The sequence below is a fragment of the Sycon ciliatum genome, chromosome 4 (assembly GCF_964019385.1).
Source record: "Sycon ciliatum chromosome 4, ocSycCili1.1, whole genome shotgun sequence".
NCBI lineage: Eukaryota > Metazoa > Porifera > Calcarea > Leucosolenida > Sycettidae > Sycon > Sycon ciliatum.
The window spans coordinates 30254153-30278391 of NC_088646.1; the positions used below are offsets into that span (position 1 = coordinate 30254153).

The 24239-nt window shown below is 49.8% G+C and overlaps 1 protein-coding gene across 2 annotated transcripts in view; it reads right to left on the minus strand.

Annotated features, from left to right (window-relative positions):
* LOC135815550 (bridge-like lipid transfer protein family member 1) overlaps positions 1–24239 on the minus strand; it is a 63055-nt gene that overhangs the window by 13990 nt on the left and 24826 nt on the right. Inside the window, exons 25-45 of one of the 2 annotated variants that reach the window (XM_065328866.1) lie at positions 22819–23920; positions 20844–22494; positions 20318–20384; positions 19871–20074; positions 18932–19316; positions 18510–18602; positions 18061–18279; positions 17358–17528; positions 17072–17168; positions 16762–16832; positions 16255–16368; positions 10340–10451; positions 9929–10056; positions 9137–9235; positions 8694–8739; positions 8292–8456; positions 6871–6978; positions 5759–6161; positions 2143–3024; positions 804–1834; positions 231–398 (exon numbers count right to left, since the gene is read on the minus strand). In XM_065328866.1, the coding sequence (XP_065184938.1) occupies positions 231–398; positions 804–1834; positions 2143–3024; positions 5759–6161; positions 6871–6978; positions 8292–8456; positions 8694–8739; positions 9137–9235; positions 9929–10056; positions 10340–10451; positions 16255–16368; positions 16762–16832; positions 17072–17168; positions 17358–17528; positions 18061–18279; positions 18510–18602; positions 18932–19316; positions 19871–20074; positions 20318–20384; positions 20844–22494; positions 22819–23920 (7316 nt within the window). Of the gene's footprint in view, positions 1–230; positions 399–803; positions 1835–2142; positions 3025–5758; positions 6162–6870; positions 6979–8291; positions 8457–8693; positions 8740–9136; positions 9236–9928; positions 10057–10339; positions 10452–16254; positions 16369–16761; positions 16833–17071; positions 17169–17357; positions 17529–18060; positions 18301–18509; positions 18603–18931; positions 19317–19870; positions 20075–20317; positions 20385–20843; positions 22495–22818; positions 23921–24239 lie in introns of both variants that reach the window. The other variant, XM_065328865.1, reaches the window with a different exon arrangement.

A 24239-nucleotide genomic window follows, 5' to 3' on the forward strand; every position in this document is an offset into this window, starting at 1 on the left:
AAAGGTTGTGGTGGCGCATATCTATGATGCAGACTGTTTGCAAGAATAATAAGGAAGAAATAGCAATGGCTGTTATGCGGTAGCCACGTAAGCCGATGCAGAGGTACGAATGGGAAACTGGGTTAAAAAAAGAGGGAGTTGCAGGTGCCCAACTCTACCTACCGGTGTCATATAGTTTGGCGGATAATCAGAACCAACACATCCATGTACGAGTGTATACCTCTTCTTACCATCAGGCTGCGACTTTTCTGGCTCCAAGACAGCACCACTGGAGTCGTCAGGCGTTAGCAGCAGCTTCTCAATGAGTCTGGTCTGAGACCAGGCCTTGATGAAGGCTGCAATGTCGCCAATGTTCCGAGTGTCGTACTTCAACTCAGCCATGTCTATCTCGGCCAGACCTGGGCACGCCGCAAGACACATTGGAACGATACCCCGAATGATACACACACTTACGACACACACACACTCCTAAACATCAACTTCGCTCACACTTGAGAACTCTTCCCTAGAGGATGCTCACCCCAACTAGACCAGAGACCAGTGACCAGTACTGCATGCACTGGGAGTAACATTAGACACAGGTTTCCGTGGATGGATATATCACTCTTATTCTGGTGATGCACATATGCTTCTACCCCGATGTTTTTAAAATCTCTAAACAACACCTACTCTGCTGGATCGCATTGTAGTATGCTCGGCTTAGCTGCCATAGCACCAGACAACACTCAAAGGATGGATTTAGACGTTGCCTTGGACAAGCATTGCCACAGTCATGACAAATTTGTGCAACCAACAGAGCCTACCTGAGACCAGTACATTGAATGTTCCAACTCGGTCCGGCAGCGAAGGGAAGTGCTGGCGAGACAGCGAGACCTTGATCGACGACAGCTCTACGAACAGCGATTCCTTTCTCCTGACATTACCGGCCAGTCCTGTGCTGCTCGTACCCGCTCCAGCGTACGGTGCAGAGTAGGGCAAGGCCAAGAGAACTGAGCAGCGAGACAACGTGCCCGTCAGGAAGACACCGCTGAGTTCGGAGTTGAACTCGCCAGCCACCGACGCACTGGGCCTGTCCATCCATGACGGCATGTTCAGCGGCAGTTTGGGCGAGAGGTTGGCCAGTGAGACATTGACCGAGGGCAGCTTGAGTATGCACTCCAGTGAAGACCAGGGCATGCAGCTGAGGCGAATGTAGGATGGCTTGACGTGGACGAGGAGAAGAACGTCAATGGGCACGCCGCTCGACGATCCCGAGCTGCCGGTGGTGGTGGAATGGCCCGACACGGTGGACGTTGGGCTGGGAGGACGATGATCTGCCTCCGGACTGTTCTTGCCCCTCTCCTCATCGTCATCCTTCTCGGAAATTGTTGACAGTCCCTGAGCAGGCTTGGCAGCAGGCACGCCTGTAGCAAAGTTACCCTTCACAAGGACCTTCTCGAGAAATGCCAGGAAACTTGGCTTTATGACCATCTCTTCTGGCAAGGATTCCACTATGAGCTGAACATGCAGAGTACCATAGCGCCGCTGGTTGACAACAGCATTGTGTGCTTTATCCAAGTTTAGCGACGCCATGTCTGCCCGGTTCGGACTGGTAGCCATGTGAGTCAGATGAATAGTGCCTGTTGTGGGATCGGCATTGTACGTGGCTGTGTTGTACGCGGCTGTGATGTGCAGTCCAGGAATGAGGAGAACCGTGCTGTCCGCAGCGCCCTTGGACATGTTGGCCATACGCAGGCGTGACTTTGGCTGGCCAGAGGCAGTAGCACTCGCTGAGGGTCCTCCGGCCATATTGCCTGCACGCAGTCCAGAGCGGCTCTTGCTGTGCTGTGCTTCTCTACAGCAATGCAACAGCAGCAGAAGCAGCAGAAGCAGCAGAAGCAGCAGCAGCAGCAATAAAAAAATACATGTAACTGTTGCCGGTAGCAGAAGAAGCCGTCACAACAGCGATAATGACAGAGGAAAGAATGAGAATCAAGATCTTCCATCGTGCAACTTGTTGGTCAAACCCTGAGGGAAGTTTGCAACCGACTTAAGCACCCACTGCTGTACATGCATAATCTACTAGTATGTTGCACGTCATGAGCACATGGCGGCCTGCATGGGAACATCAGTGATTGATGCACGGCGTATTGCGGTTCTTACCTGTTGTCTTTGGGCAATGGCTCTGGGTAGAGGCAGCACTGGCCACTGTTGATGTTAATGGCAATGGCAATATCCAGGTCAACAAAGGACCACGATCTTGCCGTGCCAATAGAAGATGTATCCTCGGCATCACCTTCACCAGGTCTGAACTGTTGCTGTTGGCCAGCCCCATCCTCGTAATCATCGTCATCGAAAGGCGTCACGGCATCAAACGGCGATGATTGTATATCGTCCGGACTGAGAGAGCTGCGGGAATTGGTTGTTGGCAAATTGAATTTCACCGATGAAGAGTGCGTCCCATCACCTGTCCGTGTACCGTTGACATCTGCTGGTTGTTCGACACTGGGCTGTGACACAAGAAGTGCAGGTAAAGCTACGTCCGCGGTGGACGACGGCGATCCAGGCAGTGTCAGTGGCGGCAAGAATGCGCTGGGAGAGCGGCGCCGTTGCCGTGCCATGTCTGGCTGGTTGGCGATGTTGACCAGGTGCCTGAACGGCTGCATTGCACCGGTGATTGAGCGTCTCAGCGACTTGCGGCGGGGTGTGGCCGGCCGGGCATTGTCCCGTTCCATTGCCAGTGGACTGGCGCGTCCCGCGCTGATTTCCGACTCTAGAAGCGATCCCGTGCTGGAACGACGTGCAAAACTGCGCCGCTTGGCAGCCGTAGAATCCCCCGTGTCCTCCTTGCCGTCAGTAGTTGTGGTTCCTGCTGTTCCTCCTGTTGCTGGAGTCAATAGAATTGACCAGTCCTTGCTCATGGCTATGCTGGGACGAGAACCGCCACGGCGGTTGCGTATCAACTTCTTCCGGTGGAAAATAGCTGCTTCCAGATCTCTGCACAGCTGTGTTTGCTGCTCTTGGTCCGCTTTGCTACCCATAAGACTACAAAACACAACATACACCATACAGGATGTGTCACATACAACAATACAATAGCCTCATTTTGCCTCTACTTTGGCATTGCACCATTGCACCAGACAGTCATGTAAATGTACTTGTACAGGTGTGTACACTGCCATTCACGACAGATCCCTGATGCCCCGGGGGTTCTTGATACCGCACGTCATCACTATCATTGGAGAAAATCCAATTGTGCTTCCCCCGAAAACATAAACTCCGTGACTTTTTATTCACATTCCATGGAGCTATTGCGCTCAAGGAATTTGGTTGAATGGAACGAAAACACTTGAAGATAATACGTGTAAAACAGAGAGGTTCCAGGCTGTCCTAGAGAGTGCTCAATACCGAGTGGTAGAGCTGGTTCAAACAATATATGCTGCAGCTATTTACACTTTGCTTTGTGAGTATATAAACCAATACTGATCCAGATTTCTCATTACTGTTTTCTGATGATCGCTTAGTGCGTGAAACTCGGAGTAAAAACACTTTCTCTGTCCTCCTATTGTTTGAAGATAATACGTGGATATGTAGCGACCTCGCTGCATGACGTCAGCTCCCTCACCAGATACATACGCATGCGCATGAAACATTTCTTCCTCTTTGTTCTAAATAAACAACCGAACCATTAGACAAAGTTGCCCTCTCCTCGGAGTTGTATTTATTAGGCCCCAGGGTGGTATGTCCCGGGATTCATCTGTCTCCCCCGTGAACAGATACGACCTCTGCCATCTTGGGTGCCTAAATTGGTGACCCCCGACGCTGCGCTTGCGGAGTACTAGTTATAGTTTTACGTATTTTGACTTTATCGGATTTGGGATTCGTGGTGCCTCTCGCCGCCCACCCGCCCTCGGCACACCTGGAGCTGCTGCGGACTACGCCCTCCTGCCGCCGCCATCCGTCGTCATGCTGTTTCCGCCCGTCAGCCTGCCAGCCATCACTGGTTTTCGCCGCAGTCCGTTCCTGCGTGCACCACATTCTGGCTGCCTGTCAATCACCGGCTGTTGACATTAAACTTGAGCCTCACCATCCGCACCTCACCGCCTGGACTTGGAGCTGCTGTGGAGCAACCACCCTCCAACCACCGTCCAGTGTGCGCCGGCCACAAGCTGGAGCTTGCCCCCTCCCTCCCGCAAAGCCTCCCCAATCGTGGAGCCAGCACTGCTGCTACTACTACACACTTGTATTGCTGTCATGTTCCGTACCTGGATTGGCTGCCGACTACCCAGTCGCCGCCTCGCCACACTGACATACACGGCAACATGGGCTGCTCAACGGCACTGAGTTTCCGCACCTGATCACTACGTGTCTTTGCCTCTGCCTTCACAGTTCGCATACAGTTTTTTTTCTTTCTCTTTCTGCCTCTGACACGCTCTCCACCTCTGTCACGTTAATCCACCTCTGACATGTTAACCCGCCTCTGTCACGCATCTCTCTTCTGCTTCCCGGCCTGCATTTTATTCCTCTGTTTCGGCCTTTGTTGCCACTTTAAAAACAGTGGTACGCCAAATGCAGCGTTCTTTATATTTCCTTGTTTTTCTCTGTCGTTCTCTGCGCTCCGTTTGTTCTCTGGTGGGGAGTACTGTAGCGACCTCGCTGCATGACGTCAGCTCCCTCACCAGATACATACGCATGCGCATGAAACATTTCTTCCTCTTTGTTCTAAATAAACAACCGAACCATTAGACAAAGTTGCCCTCTCCTCGGAGTTGTATTTATTAGGCGCCAGGGTGGTATGTCCCGGGATTCATCTGTCTCCCCCGTGAACAGATACGACCTCTGCCATCTTGGGTGCCTAAAGATATACTTGTTTTCAGTGTGTACCAAAACCTGTCAAGGCGACCACTCGGATAAGGCGACCACCTGTCCCAGAAGACCACTGCAGCCAGGACCAAGGGATGCTATTGCCAGTCAAATGGCACTGGATAAGGAGACCACCTGGTAACAGAGACCACACTTTGAAAGTCCCTTGAGCAGTCGTCTTAGACAGGTTTCACTGTATACAAAAGAAATCTGCACCATTTGAGTCTCACTTGGGCTCCATGCCGCTTGATTCTTCAGAGCTAATTTCACAAGCACTGGCAGGCTGATGAAAGTGAGCAAGTCTTTGTTTCCGGGAGGTGCACAGACCACCTCAGCACCACAATACCAACACAGTCATCCCTCTCTAATCCGGCACTTGTTTATCCAGCACCCTTGCAAACCAGCACACTTTCTGGCAAAACGGATTTTTTTCAGTTCATTTTCTACGCTTTAATCCGGCACTTGAATTCCGCCTCCAGCAGCGATTTTCTGCAACAAATCACTCAAACTGTACACAATTCGATTTTCTAATCCAGCAGTTGTACATCGCATACTGTCAGGGACCATTGTAACATACACAACACATGTAACATGCACTTGGGAATATCCTATGCTAGTGCATAAGATATTCCCAAGTGTATGTTATAGACATGCATTCCACTAAGTACTTGGTTTGACACAGAAAATCCCTACGTTTTTTGACGTACGACACAAACATGTATGATAACATGTGGGCCGGGTTGGAGGGCAGGATTTGATAATCCAGCACCCTTGTTTATCCAGCAGAAAATGCCGTTGCAAAAGGTGCCGGATTAGAGAGAGACGACTGTATTAACTATTTTTTCAGTACATTCTTCGGCTTCCCCATAAAATGAGTAACATTATAACATACTTATGAAGTAGCATCACAACTTACTTTGCTTCACCAAGAGCATGACCATGTACTCTCAGTGCTTCTTCCAGCTCTGCCAGATTGGCCTCGGTAACGTTCAAGTTGAACTCCGGTGCAGTGTAGGCTGCTTGTGCTACGGGCGTCATGAAGATGTCCGGACCCGGTGACGTGGGCTCTAGGTTTAGCTGTCGCACGGGAGACGACGGTTGCGGCGTTCTTACTCGATTACTGCTGTCGCCCACGCTACCAGCGCCAGCCACGTTGCTGCCGCTGTTGCTGCTGCTGCCGTCCTCGGCCATGTCGAGATCAGCCGTGGCGGCGGTCAAGGCGTCCAGCATGCCGGAAAGCAACGGGCTAATGTCCGTGTCGGCGTGCGCGTCAATGCCGGCCATGTGGAAGTTGACGCACAGTGACACCTTGTCATTCACTGTCAGCAAGTGAGCACAGAAACACAGAAACCAACCGACTGCAGCATTACACAGATTCTAACCCTGTGTCTACAGTCTACAGAGACTGCTAGGATATGCCTTCCAAAATTCACTGTAACTGCATGCTTCAAGTATGTTAAGTACTCAGATGGTGAGCATAACTTGTGCTCACAATTTCCATGTTACAACTGCATATGTAAAATTTAATATTGTCCCGTGTTAGAAGAAGAGTGATTAAGCTGAACAAGCACTGGGGTATTCCCCCTAGCACACTATACTCTATAGCCCCTAACGACAGTGGTCACTATACTCTATAGCCCCTAACGACAGTGGTCACTATACTCTATAGCCCCTAATGGCAGTGGTCACTATACTCTATAGCCCCTAATGGCAGTGGTCACTATACTCTATAGCCCCTAATGGCGGTGGTCACTATACTCTATAGCCCCTAATGGCAGTGGTCACTATACTCTATAGCCCCTAACGGCAGTGGTCACTATACTCTATAGCCCCTAACACTATACTCTATAGCCCCTAACGGCAGTGGTCAGCAAAACAACATGAACTAATACTTGCTATCAGATACGAGACACGAAGCACGATCAAGATAACAAACCCCCAGGCAGTCTCCAATTAAGGCTACCAGCAGTGAGTTCACGTGATATTCGCGCCACGTGTTTCAACATCACTATGTGCATAGCTACTAACCGACAGAGGCGGTTGTCTGGGCTTCGGCTGCCGGTGTTTCTTCCTTGTCGTCATGGTCGGCTACAATGGATCTGCTGCACACAACGCATGTACCTTCTGGAACGTGGGCTGTGCACACAGTAAAAAGAGTAAGTAGTAAACACAGTACAAAAGTAGATCCAGGTGAGAACAAGAAGCTGAACAAGACCGGACCTGACTTTGTCACGTACAATGTATGCTTGCGTTGCTCGGAGGTATTTTCTCGCATGGTTCAGAGTTCTAGAATACTAAGGACAAGTCAGCGGTAAGTAGGCAGGTAGGCAAGCAAGCAGTCAGGTAGGTAGGCAGGTAGATTCTAGGCACTTAGGTAAAGGGAGCCCATCTTCACTTCAAGTTAGGAGGTGTTTGGCACGCTGCTCCATCAAGTTGGAAACGGAAGTGTTGGCGTCCATCTCTGTTCAGTCATTGACTTGGCGCCGTCCAACTTTCAGTACCGGCTAGCTAGGCCAGTGAGCTAGGCCAGTGAGCTAGGCCAGTGAGCTAGGCCAGTGAGCTAGGCCAGTGAGCTAGGCCAGTGAGCTAGGCCAGTGAGCTAGGCCAGTGAGCTAGGCCAGTGAGCTAGGCCAGTGAGCTAGGCCAGTGAGCTAGGCCAGTGAGCTAGGCCAGTGAGCTAGGCCAGTGAGCTAGGCCAGTGAGCTAGGCCAGTGAGCTAGGCCAGTGAGCTAGGCCAGTGAGCTAGGCCAGTGAGCTAGGCCAGTGAGCTAGGCCAGTGAGCTAGGCCAGTGAGCTAGGCCAGTGAGCTAGGCCAGTGAGCTAGGCCAGTGAGCTAGGCCAGTGAGCTAGGCCAGTGAGCTAGGCCAGTGAGCTAGGCCAGTGAGCTAGGCCAGTGAGCTAGGCCAGTGAGCTAGGCCAGTGAGCTAGGCCAGTGAGCTAGGCCAGTGAGCTAGGCCAGTGAGCTAGGCCAGTGAGCTAGGCCAGTGAGCTAGGCCAGTGAGCTAGGCCAGTGAGCTAGGCCAGTGAGCTAGGCCAGTGAGCTAGGCCAGTGAGCTAGGCCAGTGAGCTAGGCCAGTGAGCTAGGCCAGTGAGCTAGGCCAGTGAGCTAGGCCAGTGAGCTAGGCCAGTGAGCTAGGCCAGTGAGCTAGGCCAGTGAGCTAGGCCAGTGAGCTAGGCCAGTGAGCTAGGCCAGTGAGCTAGGCCAGTGAGCTAGGCCAGTGAGCTAGGCCAGTGAGAATAGGTGCCAGTGTGTTTGTACATGCTGGTATCAGGGACTCTATATGTGATGAGGACAGCTTTACCTGCAGACTACACGGTCCTGAATGCGCTCATCATGACATTCACACATAGCAGCCATTTTCGGATTGCGAAGTACAGGAGTTAAAAATGACACAACACTTGGGTAATGTAATGCGTGTAGCAATGCCTGGTGCAGGTCCAATACGTACCGCCATTAACCAAGGGCAGGCCCTTTGGCTCCCAGGCTATTTGCTTTTCATCGAAGAATTCCAGGAGCTGTAGGGAGAACAACCGGAATGTTCCTTGGCTGGCCGTGGAATGGGCAAGCGACGTTGACACGGCTATTTCCGAGATATGCAGAAGTAGACTGGGGCCTGGGATAACACAACGTACAGCAAACAAGACGGTCATGGCACGGGGATAGATGCTATGACTGTGTTTCTCATTGCTCAGATGTAGCCATGCAGAAGATGCCATATGATTGTATGTCAGCACAAGCTACTTTAATTGACTAAAATAGCAGAATAGCTAGGGAGAAGATATTAACCACCATCGCAGTCCAGGTTGTGCTCAGGGCAGACTCTGAACAATGCCGCGGATGATTAGCTCACCTGGAAGAAGATGGTTACCACCCGGCGTGAAGCTTGATGTTGGCGACTAGCAGAACAAAACAAGACAGAGCGGGACACATGACTTCAAAAGAAAACCAGAGACTTTTCCAGTAATCACGAGTTACGGTTTCCCCAGGCTTTCTGACTCTATCAGTAGCATAATATTATATTGCTGGCTGCACTCATGGAAACTTGGCTGGTCTACGTGATGAACTGCTAAAGGAGAAAACGACAGGTTCAGAAGTAGGTCAATACAGCATCATACCAGTACGGATTGCTTTCAAGTTCTATTAACTTGCTTGGCGAGGACATGTATGCTACAACTTTTTTTCTTTTCTTCTTTTGTAGCACTTTGTACTTGACACGTACATGTATTGCAGTTCAACTCCAGTACATGCCGTTCCCTACACACACGGGCACGGCGATGCTTTCTCTTCTCTTACCTTGACTTGACCCGGGGTTGTTGGCAGAGCGAACGGAACACAGATGCCAAGGTCACGGAGCTGAATTTGCAGCAGGTAGGAGGTGGACTGTGCATCATCCTGTTGTTTGTGACCGAAAAGAGCAATCACTATACGAGTCACAAACACATACTCTTGTATAGCTATTGTTTGAATGCCACGGTCAAGGCCAGAGCATACTGCAAACAATACAATACAATCATGAAGTTGAAGACACCACTGCAGCTGTACTTATGGATACCGCCAACCATGCATCGACTAGGCGCCATGCGCGAACTGATGGTGGTGGTGGTGGTGAAAAGGAGAGCTCTGTGCCAGAACTTTGCAGCCTAGAGAGCGTGTGTGGGCAGGCGTGTGTTTACCGCCATATTGCCAGGTGTGTCTTTACCACCATATTAAAAAAATTATCAACCATAAATACAATACATGTACATGTACAAGAAGGAATTGACTGAGGATCTGTTGCACCTGGTGACACCTAGTACAAAGTAACAGCAAGTGCATGAAGTCCTCCGATCCTATCCAACAGCGGACGGCTCAAGAATCACCTGTGCTCTCTGCCTCCATTTGTATATGGGCTTATCTACAGCTGGGGCAAGTGAAATCCATTGACGTCTCAATGGTGCGAAGCGATTTGGACGATCTCGCTAATGCTTCGAAGTACATGTATATGCAAGGCCTTCTGACCTTCAGTGCTGCACGTATACATGTAGATGAGCCCAGATTTCACTTGCAACAGCTGTGCATACATGTTGACTAGCCACAGATACCTACTTGTGGTGCAAGTTCAACATCCTCAGCTGGCTTCCTTTCCTTCGGCTGCTGCTGCTGCTGAGGATGTTGCTGTTGTTGCTGTTGCCATACTTTCAGAGCAGCTTGATAGTTCAGCCACAGGCGGAGAGCTTCAGGCAACACACACAATGGGACACAGCTGCATCAGTTCCTGCTATGAATGCTCGTACAATTTATCGGACGACAGTAACCAATCTATGAGATGAGTGTATTTTTCTGTAGAACTGACGGCAGAGCAGTTATTGTCCCTACAGCCCTGCACGCTAGTAGATAACTAGGAGTAAACTAGCCTTCTATTCGATCATCCCGTTGCATACAGCACCATAAATCCTCTCCTCGTACAGCGAATTCAAGTACTCTTTTAGCAATGACAACGGCAACACGGACACCTACCTGGATCAATGGCTTTCGTTGAGCACCAAATGCGAGGTGATGAGAGATTGGCGAGAACGGTGCTGAGGCTCGACGACTTGTCGCCAGACCGGTCGTGTGCAGAGCTTTCACCCTACAGCCAATCGACAAACATGAACACTTCACTGACCATGATCTTAGTTGATCTATGTAACAAGAACCTCCGGATGTGGACGGTGTCAGGTCCACGTTATATCAGCATATGTATTTAGAAAAGAGATCCACCAATTCATAGTGTGCAACCAAACGATGTCCAGCTCGCAACAGGTGTGTGTGTGCGTGTGTGTGTGTGTGTGTGTGTGTGTGTGTGTGTGTGTGTGTGTGTGTGTGCTGGAGACCCACTACAGCCAGTATTTGTAGAAATCCCGCTATGCCAAGTTACCTGCAGCACCACTACTACTGGGCCATCTCATCAAGTGAACTTGAGGCAAAAAGCCAAAGGCACAAGAACGAATGAAGTACAGCAGAGCAGGGATAGAAAAGCACAAAGACGATTAGCCAGAAACAAGTGAAGCCTGAAATTAGTTATTTTCCTAAGTGCGACTGCGCTTGCCTCCGAAAAAAAACTCTTTAGGCCAAAACAAATAATGACCTTGTTTCCGGTCGCCCGACCGGGCCACTTTTTCCCAAATTCTGAAACTTTTTTTGGTCCCAAATGTATACAAACGGTGGCAATGCCATGTGTGCAAGTGCACTCAACGAGTCATAACTCAGTCAAATCTCAACCGAATTCCACAATCGAAACACCTACAAGGTAGCAGAGATTCTCAGCTGTCGGCTCGAAAACCTATGGGGTCGATACGAGCTAGAATAACGGAGCTGGAAGGACTCGAACTGTTTGCTTGATTTCTCAGGATGTACGAAAACAGGAATACACCACATGCTGTACAAGAACAGTGAGTCAGTCAACTTTGACATTGATCCTTGCCATGATATACATGTATGTACAATGTACATGTACATGGCATTGTGTATGACATTGTGCTCTTGTCCATCTATACCACAACGATTGAGGAACCAAAAAAAGTATCCAAAAAAAGTTTCATTCCGGCCGACCGAGTCTCCTTTTTGAGGGGTTGCCGACCGGAAACAAGCCTATTTTTTGTTTTGGCCTTACGGTAAGTTTTGAAGTCTGAAGAAAATATTAAACAGTCTCTGCTGGGATGACAGCTACACCATAGGTCAGTGGTTAGAGCATCGTCGGCCTCAACTGCTCAAGCGAAAGTCCCTGGTTCGAGTCCTGGTGGTTACAGTCTGTTTTTCTTCAGACTCTTTTTCCGTTTCCAACAACCTCAAACTGATGAGTAACGTTATAGTTGGAGGTGCACTAGAACTAGCCATTGCTCTCATTAGAACTAGCCATTGCCCACACTAGACCTAGCCATTGCCCACACTAGCCATTGCCCACACTAGAACTAGCCCACACTAGACCTAGCCATTACCCACACTAGACCTAGCCATTACCCACACTAGACCTAGCCATTACTCACACTAGAACTAGCCATTGCCCACACTAGAACTAGCCATTGCCCACACTAGAACTAGCCATTGCCCACACTAGACCTAGCCATTACCCACACTAGACCTAGCCATTACTCACACTAGACCTAGCCATTACCCACACTAGAACTAGCCATTGCCCACACTAGACCTAGCCATTACTCACACTAGAACTAGCCATTACCCACACTAGACCTAGCCATTGCCCACACTAGACCTAGCCATTACCCACACTAGACCTAGCCATTACTCACACTAGAACTAGCCATTGCCCACACTAGAACTAGCCATTGCCCACACTAGAACTAGCCATTACCCACACTAGAACTAGCCATTACTCACACTAGAACTGGCCATTACCCACACTAGACCTAGCCATTACCTACACTAGACCTAGCCATTACCCACACTAGACCTAGCCATTACCCACACTAGACCTAGCCATTACCCACACTAGACCTAGCCATTACTCACACTAGAACTAGCCATTGCCCACACTAGACCTAGCCATTACTCACACTAGAACTAGCCATTGCCCACACTAGACCTAGCCATTACCCACACTAGACCTAGCCATTACCCACACTAGACCTAGCCATTACCCACACTAGACCTAGCCATTACTCACACTAGACCTAGCCATTACTCACACTAGAACTAGCCATTGCCCACACTAGAACTAGCCATTACTCACACTAGAACTAGCCATTACTCACACTAGAACTAGCCATTGCCCACACTAGACCTAGCCATTACCCACACTAGACCTAGCCATTACCCACACTAGACCTAGCCATTACCCACACTAGAACTAGCCATTACCCACACTAGACCTAGCCATTACCCACACTAGAACTAGCCATTACCCACACTAGAACTAGCCATTACCCACACTAGACCTAGCCATTAGCCACACTAGACCTAGCCATTACCCACACTAGAACTAGCCATTACCCACACTAGACCTAGCCATTACCCACACTAGAACTAGCCATTACCCACACTAGAACTAGCCATTACCCACACTAGACCTAGCCATTACCCACACTAGACCTAGCCATTACTCACACTAGAACTAGCCATTGCCCACACTAGAACTATCCATTGCCCACACTAGAACTAGCCATTACCCACACTAGTGTAGTATTGGCGCACCGTAGCGTAGGAGCACGTGACACTTTGCATGCATGACCTGTCATCTATAGAAACCTGTACGCCGGCCTGATAGACACGCTTTTTGCACACCACAGTCAATAGCCTGAATGCTTCACAGATTTTATTCTTCCTCCTGCCGCCACTCTGTCTGGTCCACACACATAATAATAGATATCACTTTTCCTACACTGTCTCCCTTGCTTTAGCAATTAGTTATGGATTCCGTTACACCGCTGGCGTCTCTTTCTCTTTCTTCATTCGCTACCTAAACATAACGTTTCCATTGTTTCTCTTCGATATTCTTTCCGCTAGTTCTCGCTGTCTTTTCCCGTAGTCTCGATCTTTCTGCCGCAAAGCCCGCTGTTCTCCGGCTAGCTATTCCGTACTCTACGCTGTCCATCTCGATCTAGCGATCCTTCTCCCTGCTCCGCTGCGCTGTTTTATCGATCTCCCCGATAGCTAACTTCCTCTATAAATTGCTAGTGTTCACAATCATTCTTTGCCTTTCCGTGATTCAGACCAAGAGAAGTACGTTCCCGAGAGTTAGGCTCTCTCGACCCCGAGTTCAACTGTGAAAGTCTGCGACTGTGTCGTAGCATTGATTGTGATCGTAGTTTAGAGAGAGAGACTTTGAGTGCATGAACTGTTGATATCGCCGATATCACACTGGTGGCAGCGGTGGTTCGTCCTCTACGTGCTTTCTTCTTTAGTCCTCTTGCTGTCTCGGTCGCTACTTGCTTGCTTCTCTGTCCACTTAGCGGTCCTCGTTCCTCTTGTCCTGAATCTCGTTCATCACTCAGCGCTACCGGTCTGCGGACTAAAGGAAAGGTAAACCAGCTAACGGTTACAGTGGATGTGTGGTCGGAGCGTTGCTCCAACTACGGTGCCCCCACAGTGCAAGCTCATTGCCATTGGTTGAAGAACTTCTGGATACTCTAACTATTACTGACTCCGAGTCGGAGCATACAGTGATACTACGCATTCACCCTGTTTGATTAGTGTCAGCCGTTCAAGTCCAATCCAAGGTCGGCAAGGATGATGATCCGGAGCGTGGCGTTCGTCCTCGCCATCACGGCCGGCATCGCATTTGGAACACAAGACCAACCTGATACCACGCCGGTGCCTCCCGAGGGCCATTTCCTTCACAACTTCATCATTCGGCCGCCTGAAGTGCCAGTCGCTCCTGCACAGTATACGGCCCAGATTAACCCGACCTGCGATGACGACCTACCCGTACCGCTGGCTGGCCCGCCGCCTCGCTATAACCTCCGGCCTCGGAATGCACTCCAGCGACCTCACCGCTATAGACAACCATAAATTGTAAGATCATTTTAAACGTCATCGTAAGACACCCTTATCTATATTGTTTTCCCTGCTTCATTTTTCTTTCATGTTTACTACCTGTATACTTTGAACACGAGGGCGTGTTCTCAAGAAAACAAGGTGTGGTGTAGTATTGGCGCACCGTAGCGTAGGAGCACGTGACACTTTGCATGCATGACCTGTCATCTATAGAAACCTGTACGCCGGCCTGATAGACACGCTTTTTGCACACCACAGTCAATAGCCTGAATGCTTCACAGATTTTATTCTTCCTCCTGCCGCCACTCTGTCTGGTCCACACACATAATAATAGATATCACTTTTCCTACACTGTCTCCCTTGCTTTAGCAATTAGTTATGGATTCCGTTACACCGCTGGCGTCTCTTTCTCTTTCTTCATTCGCTACCTAAACATAACGTTTCCATTGTTTCTCTTCGATATTCTTTCCGCTAGTTCTCGCTGTCTTTTCCCGTAGTCTCGATCTTTCTGCCGCAAAGCCCGCTGTTCTCCGGCTAGCTATTCCGTACTCTACGCTGTCCATCTCGATCTAGCGATCCTTCTCCCTGCTCCGCTGCGCTGTTTTATCGATCTCCCCGATAGCTAACTTCCTCTATAAATTGCTAGTGTTCACAATCATTCTTTGCCTTTCCGTGATTCAGACCAAGAGAAGTACGTTCCCGAGAGTTAGGCTCTCTCGACCCCGAGTTCAACTGTGAAAGTCTGCGACTGTGTCGTAGCATTGATTGTGATCGTAGTTTAGAGAGAGAGACTTTGAGTGCATGAACTGTTGATATCGCCGATATCACACTAGAACTAGCCATTACTCACACTAGAACTGGCCATTACCCACACTAGACCTAGCCATTACCCACACTAGACCTAGCCATTACTCACACTAGAACTAGCCATTGCCCACACTAGAACTAGCCATTGCCCACACTAGAACTAGCCATTACCCACACTAGAACTAGCCATTACTCACACTAGAACTGGCCATTACCCACACTAGACCTAGCCATTACCCACACTAGACCTAGCCATTACCCACACTAGACCTAGCCATTACCCACACTAGACCTAGCCATTACCCACACTAGACCTAGCCATTACTCACACTAGAACTAGCCATTGCCCACACTAGACCTAGCCATTACTCACACTAGAACTAGCCATTGCCCACACTAGACCTAGCCATTACCCACACTAGACCTAGCCATTACCCACACTAGACCTAGCCATTACCCACACTAGACCTAGCCATTACCCACACTAGACCCAGCCATTACCCACACTAGAACTAGCCATTACCCACACTAGAACTAGCCATTACCCACACTAGACCTAGCCATTAGCCACACTAGACCTAGCCATTACCCACACTAGAACTAGCCATTACCCACACTAGACCTAGCCATTACCCACACTAGAACTAGCCATTACCCACACTAGAACTAGCCATTACCCACACTAGACCTAGCCATTACCCACACTAGAACTAGCCATTACCCACACTAGAACTAGCCATTACCCACACTAGACCTAGCCATTACCCACACTAGAACTAGCCATTACCCACACTAGAACTAGCCATTACCCACACTAGACCTAGCCATTACCCACACTAGAACTAGCCATTACCCACACTAGAACTAGCCATTACCCACACTAGACCTAGCCATTACTCACACTAGAACTAGCCATTACCCACACTAGACCTAGCCATTAGCCACACTAGACCTAGCCATTACCCACACTAGAACTAGCCATTACCCACACTAGAACTAGCCATTACTCACACTAGAACTAGCCATTACTCACACTTTGCTGGTATGTACCTTGCGGTTTACTATACATGTACATTTCTTTGCTGATAGTAAAACGCCAGCGTTGTGTGGCTTGTACACCAACCCACGCCTACCTTGAGCATATTCTGCAGCGAGACAGATGTCGTGAAGTACGCCAGGGTTTGAAAGCCATCCTCTCTGCGTTCTGCTGCCGCATCATCACTGTCCTCTGAAAAGAAGAGGCCAGTCTAAAAGCAAAACAATCCATTGAGAAAAACACAGAGGAGGCCAAATGTCTCTACGAAGGCACTGCTAAAAACAAAACAAAAAACACACACAAATGAGGCCAGCTAACCGGCAAAGAGACAGTATAGTACTGCACAGTACAACAGCATCTCTCCTTTGTGGTGGGGGTGACATCACTGATTTCCAGGAGAGACCAAAGGAACATTGTGATTTCCGTGTCGAAGACTTCATGCGTGAAATGATTCAACACTATCCTTCACACCCACGTCTTCAGCCATGTTATAATTATGCTCAGTCGCAACGGTTACTATAGAGTGACCCTGCTTACTTCAACTACACAGTGCTCTCATCAACAACACTGATAACGCAACACGCATGCTGTACATTCTACTAACCGTCAAAGCATTGCCAAGCTTGGCTGTGAGAGAGAAATTAATCTTGCCTCGGTAATGACGGTCATGTGAACCTGTGTGGCACACAAAGAAAGGAAAAACCCAACTGGCATGCATCAGACTGTTGGTGTGCTGCTTGCTCTACCAAGGCAACCCAGCCCCCTCCTTGTAAGCACCCTAGTCGATTTGCACCCACATAGACACATGATTACCCCACTCACACTCCACAACACTCCTCTCTATATGTAGAAGAGGCATTGGCATACTAATACTAGGTGGTGGCATACCACCACCATCAGTGTGTACTGCTTACCAGAGCCATAGCCTTGCTGGGCTAGATCACCGGACACCGATCCAGTGCGCACCACGATACTAGCTGAAGACGGAGTAGACGCGGTCAGCTGAATACCCTGAAAACAGCACGTACGGCAGCAGCAACAGCAGCAGCACAACATGATTATGCACATCCGTTTGTATGCACGTAAACACAGCAGTAGTAGACGTGTCGGCATAACTGAAAGTGTGCATCGGGGATAGTCTGCAGCACTGTATAGTATCATCAGTCACACCATTTCATTCTTATCCTCACCAAACCTCACCTGCCACTTGAAACGTAGGATATTCACGACTCGGTGGCGTGCCCTCAGTAGTGGATCTTCTTTCAGCTGCTGCTTCATCTGCGGTGGGGCTAGCTTACCAGTCTCAAGTACTGAAGCAGCCAGCAGCTCGGCACTTTTTTCCTCCCATATTCGTTTCGCTTCCTCGAATTCCTTCCGTAAGAAAATCGGAGACGTAAGCAAAGAGACATACGTACAGGGGTTTAAGGAAGTGTTCATCATATGGCTAAGCAAGGCATCGTTCAATGCTATACAGTCTGTGATCCCTTCTGAGCATGGCTATGCGCAAACAAATTTCATTAGCCTACTCGAGCTCAACTGATGAGGGGTGAATTCCCCGAAACACTGTGTACTGAGCAGGGAGTGGTGCTTTCTTGCAGGTTTGCCAAGTGGAAGGTTCGATGGACGTCTCGTGTGCTCTGGATGGCAGTCTTGAGTCAGTCCAGTGTCAGCTTCGGGAAGCGTGAGCTTCACGTAGGAGCAACCAACTTCATCTACCAGTGCTACTGCCACTGGAGTCGCTAGGATTTTTGATTGGATTTTCGGATTGGACTTCGGTTTTTTGGATTTTTCAGAATTTCAAGTGCACGTAATTGGGATGACTATCATTATACCATTCTCCTGGTGCTGAAGGCTATCAATTTAGTCAGCCTGAGTTAGCCAGTACCGTGGCACTGTGCAGTACCTTGCTGAAGCTCTTCTGCATGACGGCAAGTTGGTAGACAGCGTCAGTTGTCAGACGATGCGTGAACCTGTCCATGTTGATCACCAGGGTCTGGCGTAGCTGTGCCAAGCGCCGCACGGACACACGAGGGCCGGGTGCACGCTCGGACAGCCTTCGCACCGCCGTGGCCACAGTCGACGGCAAGACGAGCTTGATCGTGGATGGCGGTTGCCGCGGGACCTGAACGAACAGCACAGCGCACTGGTCGTGAGAACGGATTCAACAATGCAAACACAGCGCTTTTGCCAGGCTTGCATGCCTTTCTACACAAACCGCAGTTAGAATTTCAAGAATTTCAGGTCATAATGGTCATGCAGGTTGCACGCTTTCTGTCCTCTGTCATGTCGTGCACGTGCATATGTACTTCAAGTACTACAGACACAGCAATCATATTCATGTATCTGACTTACATCGGCGTGGCATGCAATGGTGTGCGACTGGATCTGGGCAAAGAGACTGTGCTCCTGGTCGGAGATGATGCCGTTGCACTCAATGTTCTGCACCTGAAAACAAACGTAGAAACACAGAGATTCAAAGAGAACGGTCCGGCCAGTAACTCTGAGCTCCGCTGACAACACCTAACAAGATCAAAACAGCTAGCGGTCCGGAGATTGAGAAACACAGAGAGTATACAGGCAATCAGAGAACACACGTTAGTGACAAGGGAGAAGCACAGGATGCATCATTCTGGCTGGCATCGGGTATAGAAACTATTCAACCGGACAGAACTTTACTGTACAGAAAGGCGGAGCAGCAAATACAAAAACAAAATTGAAGTAACAGAACATGGATTGAAGTACGTGTACATGTACATGTACACTGGAGCTCATACCTCGTAGGCTATGCTTGCACGATGCACAAACTTAACCTCCATGACTAGCTTTGCAAGCACAAACGTTAGGACGTGATCTCCGGCAAACAGCTTGTCGGTCTTCGTGCCAGCACCGACATCACCCGTGCTGCCAGCCCCAGGAACATTGCCACTGCCCCCGCTGGTACCAGCACGTGTACTACTCTCACCACCAGCGCTGGTGGGAATAGCACCACTGCTACCTGCCGTGACTTCCTGCTGGTGATGCTGACGATGCTGGTGATGGTGCCGCTGCTGGTGCTGCTGGTGCTGCTGTTGTTGCTGGTGATGCTGTTGTTGGCGTTGGTGATGCTGAGTATCATGGGAGTCAGCTCCAGCACTCATCAGTGCAAAATGATCACCAACCCTGCAGAATAGGACACACGACGCCACAAAGTCCTATCTACTTCCTTCCTACACGTTGGATATTGGATCATAAGATTGGTATAACTTGCACACCATACGCGCCATGTACTTGTTTTAGCTACATTACATCCATGGTTAGTGCAAGCAACAAGGGCATTTAGAGAAGGACATTCAAAGAAAAACATTTAGAGAAGGACATTCAGAGAGCACACAGTACGATGTATCCGGGTTGTCTGCTTTTCCATTCGCACATGTACTTGAAGTAGACCCATAGTGAAGTGTAGTGTGGTGCAGTACTATAAAAGCAGAAACTTTCGATGGTGTAATATTTTAGGTGTTCTCCAAAATAGGCGGTTCAGTGGAGGGAAATTTTCGTTAAACCCGTTTTCCAGGTAAGTGTACTAATACTAGTACCAGAATTTTCGGTGCGTTTTATTTTTGGTAAAAAATTCGGCACCGAAGTTACGGAAAATAAAACACCACCGAAAAGTTCTGCTTTTACAGTAAATGAATTGGATGCACACCTCCTATACCACTATACCATGTGCTGCTCACCGTATCCAGTGCTGCATACTGGTGATGGCCGTCACGATCTCACTGCTGCTGTGATTCAGGAGGCGTGCAACGGTGACAAACGGCCGCGGTGCATGCAGCCTGAGCGCACTGCAGTGGAAGCGGTGGGTGTGATGGCGGTTCTTTTGCATGGACATCAGGTACACCACGTCACTGACGGTGGCTGACAGCAATGGTGTGAAGCCACTGCAAGGCACACAATGGCAATGCAACAACAGCTTGCCTGGCTCAACAGCAGAAGTCGAATCAGCCAGAAATTTAACAGGGATTTCGAAGCTATAGCCGCAGGTCTGGACACAGAGCTCAGTGGTTTATACAGGTTGTGACTGCAGGCACGTACATGGCATACGCAAGCCTTGCTTGATAGTTTAACATGTCGCAACATGTAAGATGTATTAGCAAACAATGACAATCATTCTAATTCCTTACTTTCCGCTATAAGCTGCAATCTCCAGGGAGACTGATGGCACACTGGCTGAACACGACAGACCATTCCCTGCCGGGTAGAACAGAAACCAACACAGCACAACACACTGTTGTAGACCGGCGTCAACAGGTTGATGAGAGGGAAAGGTTGAACACAGGTACAGACAGAGACTGGCAATGGATGTTCTGAAACCCCCGTGCACCCACTCCTTTACACGGGGATGATAATTCTACTTGAAGTAGTCAATGGTAAGTATGGAGTGGTAAAATACCGGTATTTTACGACTCCCTGATGGTAAGTATGGAACCCTACATGTAGACTGTAGTAGATGACAGCAGATTTCGGTAAAGATTATCATGCGTAATCATTTTTTTTCTCTAAAGGTCTCAATTTCGACGCAAAGGCAAATGTTGTTGTGGTATGGACACTTGGGCAGTGTGTCAGTGAATGTAGTAATGATTCCAACTGTTTTCCGTCACTGGTGCAGTATAGCTGATGGCCGGCAGGCATCTATCATATCCACCTTACCTTTAGAGGGTTTGGATGGAACATTGCTTGAGTCAGCTGAGCCCGGGCTGGATGGAATGATGGTGTGTACTTCGCCAGAACTGGCAACAAAATGGCATGGCTCCACGCACACTGATGCCACTGAACGGCCGATGTTCCACGTCAGGCTTAACTTGTTTACAACGAACGTGAAGACGGTGCTCTCGGCTGAGAGTGGTTCTGGTGATGCAGCGACCGTGGTGGTCAGGTCAGAGCCAGGAGACTCAGCTGCTTCCCTATTGTCATCAACTGACTGGCCATCGGCCTCACCACGTACAGTCTCAGTGGGGTTTTCCGCATCGCCATGCCCAACAGCAGCAGGTTGATGCTGTGGTCTGGAGTCCGGCTGATCGCCCTGCCGTGGCTGTCCAGGCACAAGCAGGAACTCAAGAGCAGTTTCAAGGTTACTGGCCACACCGTCATCATCACTGAGATCAGAGTCAGCAAGCAGATCGTCATCATCATCACTATCGTCCATGTCCAGTAAGCTGTTGAGACTGGCGGCACCGAGTGACTGCTTCCCGCTTCGGAGACGATTTGACCGTCCACGCGTGTCAGTCTCATCTTGCCCCTCGCCCTCACGGCTTTCGTCCAATGCAGTGCCCATTTGCAGGACGCGCAGCGCTTGCCACTCCATCTGCTGGCGTGCCATACGACGTGAGAAGACCGTTATGAAGTACTGCACTGATTGCCAGCTGGCTTTGTTCCCACGTGATGGACTAGCAGCACTGGATGGCGCTGGTGACTGGAGTGGGGCCAGGACAGGCTGTGCCCACACCGGCTCTGCCACTGACATGGACTGGGAAATGTACTGGTCCTTGGATGCAGCCAGAAACGCTGCCATGTCCAGTAGGTCCTGACTGGGAACAATCGAGACCTCTCCGAGCGAGGCCAGCGCTCGGATGCTTCGCTTCAGCGTCAGCTGTTTGCGCATCTTCTGTGGCGAGCTGCCGGAAATTTCACCTTTGGCAAAGAGCACCGCTTCTTCACCAGAAACTGGCACGGGAAGTTCAGTGGTCGTCAATTCTTGTTCAGACCAGAAGTTCAGAGAAGATGCCTGGCACGAGATGACCTTGTGCACTTGGTCGGGCAAAGACACGGATCCCGGATTGTACCACGGACAAACATGAACCGAGATCTCGGATATCTCAAACTTTGCCATGTGATTTTCGGGCACCTGTGGTGGGTCGTTCTTGGTCAAATACTTACGAACCTCAGCTGGTAACTGCGCACCTAGAGTTTCCGCCATGCAGCGCAGATCTGCGGTAAGTTGCACAAGCTTGGTGTGGGCAATGTTGGGAATTGCCATCAAGTAGTCGGTCTTGGTCGCTTTAGGCCGCGAGCGAACTGTGTTGGGTTTGCGATGGTGGCTGACCAGTAGAGGCGTGGCATCACTGCTTCGATAGCTCAGGGTATCGTGAGGCTCCCGGGCTGCCAACCAGCCAACGCATTGTGCCACAATGCCACTCTTGACATCTGTCAGCTCCAGAGAGTCACCGTCCTCGCTGGATAAATGCGGCACACATCTACCCAGCACATGTTTTGGCATGTGATACAGTGCACGTACAATAAGCAAATCACTTGCGGTGCAGCACAAGCGGGAGAATGGCTTTCGAATGTGAAGCACGGTCAGCTGCATTGGCAAAAAAAAACATGAACAAAAGGCAAACACAATTGCAATTTCCAGTGTCAGACCTCCAATACCAAGTCTCTTGAAGGCAAAGTGTCCCACTTTATTTCTATGAACTGAATGCGCGGGATTGTATGCCACTGCATTTGATAGCGTGTATGCTACACAAGACTATGTCTTCAGCTCCGCGGGAATCAGTTTGAAAGCAGCTTTCAAATACCTGTGGAGCCCAGGACAAAACGAACCATAATAGCAAAAGAAACATGAAAAACATTTACGAACTACAGAAGCACCCCCTCCCCTCTCTCCCTCTCTCCTCAAACTAACCTCATCAACAGCAGCATTACGGATGATCAACTCTTCTAACAAGCCACAAATGGCATGTGATCTGATTCGCTCTGCTTCAGCCACCAGCGTAACTGCTCTAGCCACAATCGACGTGATCGGATCTCGCCAAATATCCAGGACAAGGTTAGCAGCGGAGAGGACATTGATCGGCAGCTCTCCACTGGCTACAACAGCACTGGGCCTGGGAGCCGATGGTAGCTGTACCCAGACCTCTCCCACCGAGCCATAGACTTCGGCACTGCTGGCCATGTCCGTGTCTAGTGGCTGAGAGGACGCCATGGATGTTGGCCGTGTGGACGCCGGGGAAAGTGGAGAGCTGACGTCCACACCATGGTCACCATCACCGTCTATGATGGGTAGCCGATCATCCTGGTTAAAGCTGTACATGGCTGCTGGGTTGGCAAATACAGACTGTTGTCGGTGGGCCGAGAAAGTACCGACTGAACTAGACACATGTATGGTTGCCTCGGACTGTGAGTCATGCGACGAAGCAGAGCAGCTTTGACGCAACACCGCGCCATGAGCGCGCTCGATACCAAACTCGCATAGAATACTGCTCTGCACTTCTCCACTTTCGCTGAACTGGCCGAACGGTGAGTCCAGCGAGAAGCAGACGCGAGACGCGTCCGGTGACAGTCCCGCAGCATGTTTGTCCTGTGAGCAGAGCTGCATGTGCACCGACTTGACATCGACGCTGGCCAGAATATCCTGCGGTAGCTTACGCTGGACAGGCTCAGGGAACACCAGCGGCTCTGCCTGCTTGGAAAGCTGTTTATCAAGATCTGGTGTTGACAGCCGTGCCAGGAGCTTCGCCTCCTCGATCACAAGACATATTACGGAGACCTGGGAAGAGCGTGTTCCTCCATGCACGGCAGTGGACGCTTGCAGGATACGACAGGACACAGTGGGCAGGTCCACAGTGAGGGTGGTGCGCTTGGGCACTTCAGATTCGTTGGAAGACGAGACGGATGCAGTGTGAGCAGCATGTTCACTATGCTTGGCCAACGTTGAGTCATGTATCCAGTCCACAGTGGACGCTAGAGTGGTTGTACTGTCAAACGATGGTATGACTTGTGAATACCTGTATACCATTGATCAAACCAAACCAACAAGAAAGGATAACAGTAGGACACATACAATTGCAAGCAGACATACAACCACCTATTTACACTACAGGACAAGTGGCAAAGCCGTACCTTCAGCCAGAAATGAACGTAATATCACCGGGTGAGTGCACACTGCTTAAAGCAGTATCTCACTTCTGTCTGTCTGTCTGTCTGTCTGCCTGCCTGCCTGCCTGCCTGCCTGCCTGCCTGCCTGCCTGCCTGCCTGCCTGCCTGCCTGCCTGCCTGCCTGCCTGCTAGTCTATCTATCTGTGCAAAGTTCGCGGTGATTATCGC